Source organism: Cannabis sativa, chromosome 1 (genome assembly GCF_029168945.1).
Source record: "Cannabis sativa cultivar Pink pepper isolate KNU-18-1 chromosome 1, ASM2916894v1, whole genome shotgun sequence".
Taxonomy (NCBI): Eukaryota; Viridiplantae; Streptophyta; class Magnoliopsida; order Rosales; family Cannabaceae; genus Cannabis; species Cannabis sativa.
In genome coordinates, this window is record NC_083601.1 from 11,189,333 (window position 1) to 11,192,208 (window position 2,876).

The window sequence follows — 2,876 nt, forward strand, 5'->3', positions numbered from 1 at the left end:
ACACATTTCACACCTCAAAGATAGGTAGGTCCCACATTTGGATAAGCACCAATAAGCGAATGACGATGATAATTTTAATGTTGTCAAAACACACCGTTTTGATCGATAAGGTCAAATCTTCTTGTATTAGGAAATCTCTCCCCTGATAGGCAACAGGGTGCTTTGCAACCATAGCAAAGACTTCTTCCAGAACTTTCCCCATACGCATGACATCCAACTAAAGAAATTAACAAGTATCTATTTTCTCAACAAAACTAAAACTAGAGAACAAAGCTTCCTAGTACAAATAAATATATATTTTATTTATTAAAATAATTAAATAATAATTAAAAAAAATATGCTTGTGGCTATTCCTTCTGTAAAATATACGGATTGTATTAATTTCAAATTCATTTAGTGCTTTACAGCAAAAATTATACAAAGATCAATCAATTATATACATTATACACCGCAATAACTGAATTTATAGCTAAAAAAAATAAATAAAAAAAGTAAGTCGTATTATGTAATCATGAATGGGTCCCTTGCTCATTCTACGAGAATCTTAGGAACAACCGTCTCAACTCGGAGCGAAGCTCGGCAAAGCGGGCAACTGGAATGAGTACCGAGCCACTGATCCACACACTCGGGATGAAAGCAATGGCAACACTGAGGCAAAACTTTCACCTTCTCTCCTTCCTCAAACACGCCGAGGCATATACAGCACTCGGCCCGATGAGCCACCGCTTCCCCCTCCTCCGCCGCCTGGTGCAAAATAATCGGCATCCCTTTAATCACAGCCGCGTCGAGACCCTGCGTCGAAGGCACCGGACCACCTCCTCTGGCAGAATCTATGGGGAAGCTGACGTGGCGGTAACGGCAAATCCATCGGGCGTAGAGGACGAGGAGAGTGACGACGAGGAGAACGGAGAAGATTATGATGACGAAGAAGATCGCTTGGCCACGGATTTCGAAGTTCCGGTCATCTAGGACTGTGTAGTGCCACTCTATAGGTCGGTTGTTGTTGTCTTCGGTATAGGCCGTAAGAGTTCTCATCCTCACTCGGGAACCAAAAACGACACGTCGTTGTTGTGATTCGTTGTCTGAAATTCGTTTCAATTTAAATTGAGGCGGAGATTTTGCATTTGGATTTTTGGTTAAATGGGCGTTTCAGACAGAATTTGATAGCAAGTTTATACTGTTTTTTGGTTGGCAAGTTGGCTTAGATCCTGGATGATTTTCTTTAGATATTATTGTGGGAAGAGGAAAAGACGTCACTCGCGATTACAGCGCGTGTAAGATACGGGAGAGAGCTCAACCGTTCGATCTTAATTAGCTCTCAGATCGAAGTTTGGTGAATATTCGCGTATGGATGAAGGTTTTAGGATTCAAATATTATGGGCCCAGGAAACTTGGCTGCTCCTGATATTTAAATGATGTTTGATTATTTGTTTATTTTTGGGATTTTCACTTAGCTTTTAAGATAGGTCTTTTTTAGTTCTTTAACCCTTGTATGATCTCTTTGAGTGGGAGATATTTTTCTTGTTCTGTTAAAGGAGGATAATTAGTTTTTTAATACAGACAAAAGGATAACTATGTACATACAACACCTTTTGGTGCAACCAAACTCAAATGAATGTACGCCACAATTAATACATTTGGGTTAATGTATTCTTTTATTTATATGTTATGCAATAGAAGTGGGGTTATTTTGTTTTTTAAGTAAGTTTTCTAAATTGGATATTTTAGTAATGCGTTTAATTAAATCTTGTTTTATTAGGATAGTAACTAATGAGGTTCACTTTGTTGTTTGTTTGCCATCAGTGATTTATTATCTTAATAGTCTTTTGGGTCGATTGGCACATGAGAATTGATATACTGATTATTCATCATTTATATGAATTTGTTATTAATTAGAATTAGAATATGGCATTCAATTTGTTGAATTGACAATTTACAATAAATCTCTCCACACTTGATCACTCAAGACTAAGCCCACACTCATCTAATGCCACCTCAGCTTGATCTCAACCAACTGCCACTTACTCTCTCAACCGATTTCAATAGACACTACAAGAATAGAGAATTTTTATTTCACTTTTTCCGTTAATAAAAATAAAAAAATAGGATAAAAGATATATTGAGACTTTTTATCCCACGTTTAAATTTAGCGTCTCAAATGTACAGCAAAATTTTTTTTGGACAATGGCCCTGTTTAGTAGAACGTTAAGAAAAATATCAAAGGTAAAAAATAAGTTCAAGATTTGATTTTTATGGGTTAGCCAAACGGGAATTAAGGTTTTTAGGGAGACCTTTTAACTAAAAACCGGGATAAAAAGTGTTTCCCCAAAAACACTTTCATCTCGCGAAAAATCACGTATATCTACTATAACCTCTCGACAGAAACCCTCCCAAACCCAGAGACCCTCGCCCAGCAAACCCATGTTAGCCTCCATCTCGCCCATACTAGAATCGCCCAAACCCAACTGATCAAACAGTTAAAGGTAAACTTTTTTTCTTTATCTTTTTTCCCTATTTTGCATTTTTTCCACCATTTTTTTTCTGAGTTAAGAAAATATAAAACTTGATTGTTTTTTTTTGTTAATAATGTCTTCTAGTTTAGGGATTATTTATTATGTATTATTTTTTACCTGTCTAGTTCTTAAAGATTTAATTTTTATAATATTGAATGAGTTATTGATAGAATTTTTTTGAAATGGTAGAAATTTTTGCTATGACAAAAACAAACATTTAGATATATATCGTTTGGAACTTTTGAGTAATAGTAATTTTAATAGTCTTGACAATGGAATGGTAATTGAAACGCCAGAACTTGAAAAACCCCAAACCACAAACCCCAAACCCCTATTCCCATTCCCGTTCCCTGGCCCATTCCC

At 36.1% G+C, this 2,876-nt stretch overlaps 1 protein-coding gene across 1 annotated transcript; it reads right to left on the reverse strand.

Annotated features, from left to right (window-relative positions):
- Window positions 1–354: 354 nt before the first annotated feature.
- On the reverse strand, window positions 355–1,834 carry LOC115704852 (RING-H2 finger protein ATL66). Its single transcript, XM_030632064.2, has one exon. It carries the CDS (start codon window positions 1,033–1,035, stop codon window positions 529–531), a length of 507 nt encoding a protein of 168 aa, XP_030487924.2. The 5' UTR covers window positions 1,036–1,834; the 3' UTR covers window positions 355–528.
- Between the last annotated feature and the right edge of the window lie 1,042 nt (window positions 1,835–2,876).

Excerpts from the sequence above, each read along its gene's own strand:
- LOC115704852 (XM_030632064.2), bottom strand. The coding sequence starts at position 1,035 with ATGAGAACTCTTACGGCCTATACCGAAGACAACAACAACCGACCTATA.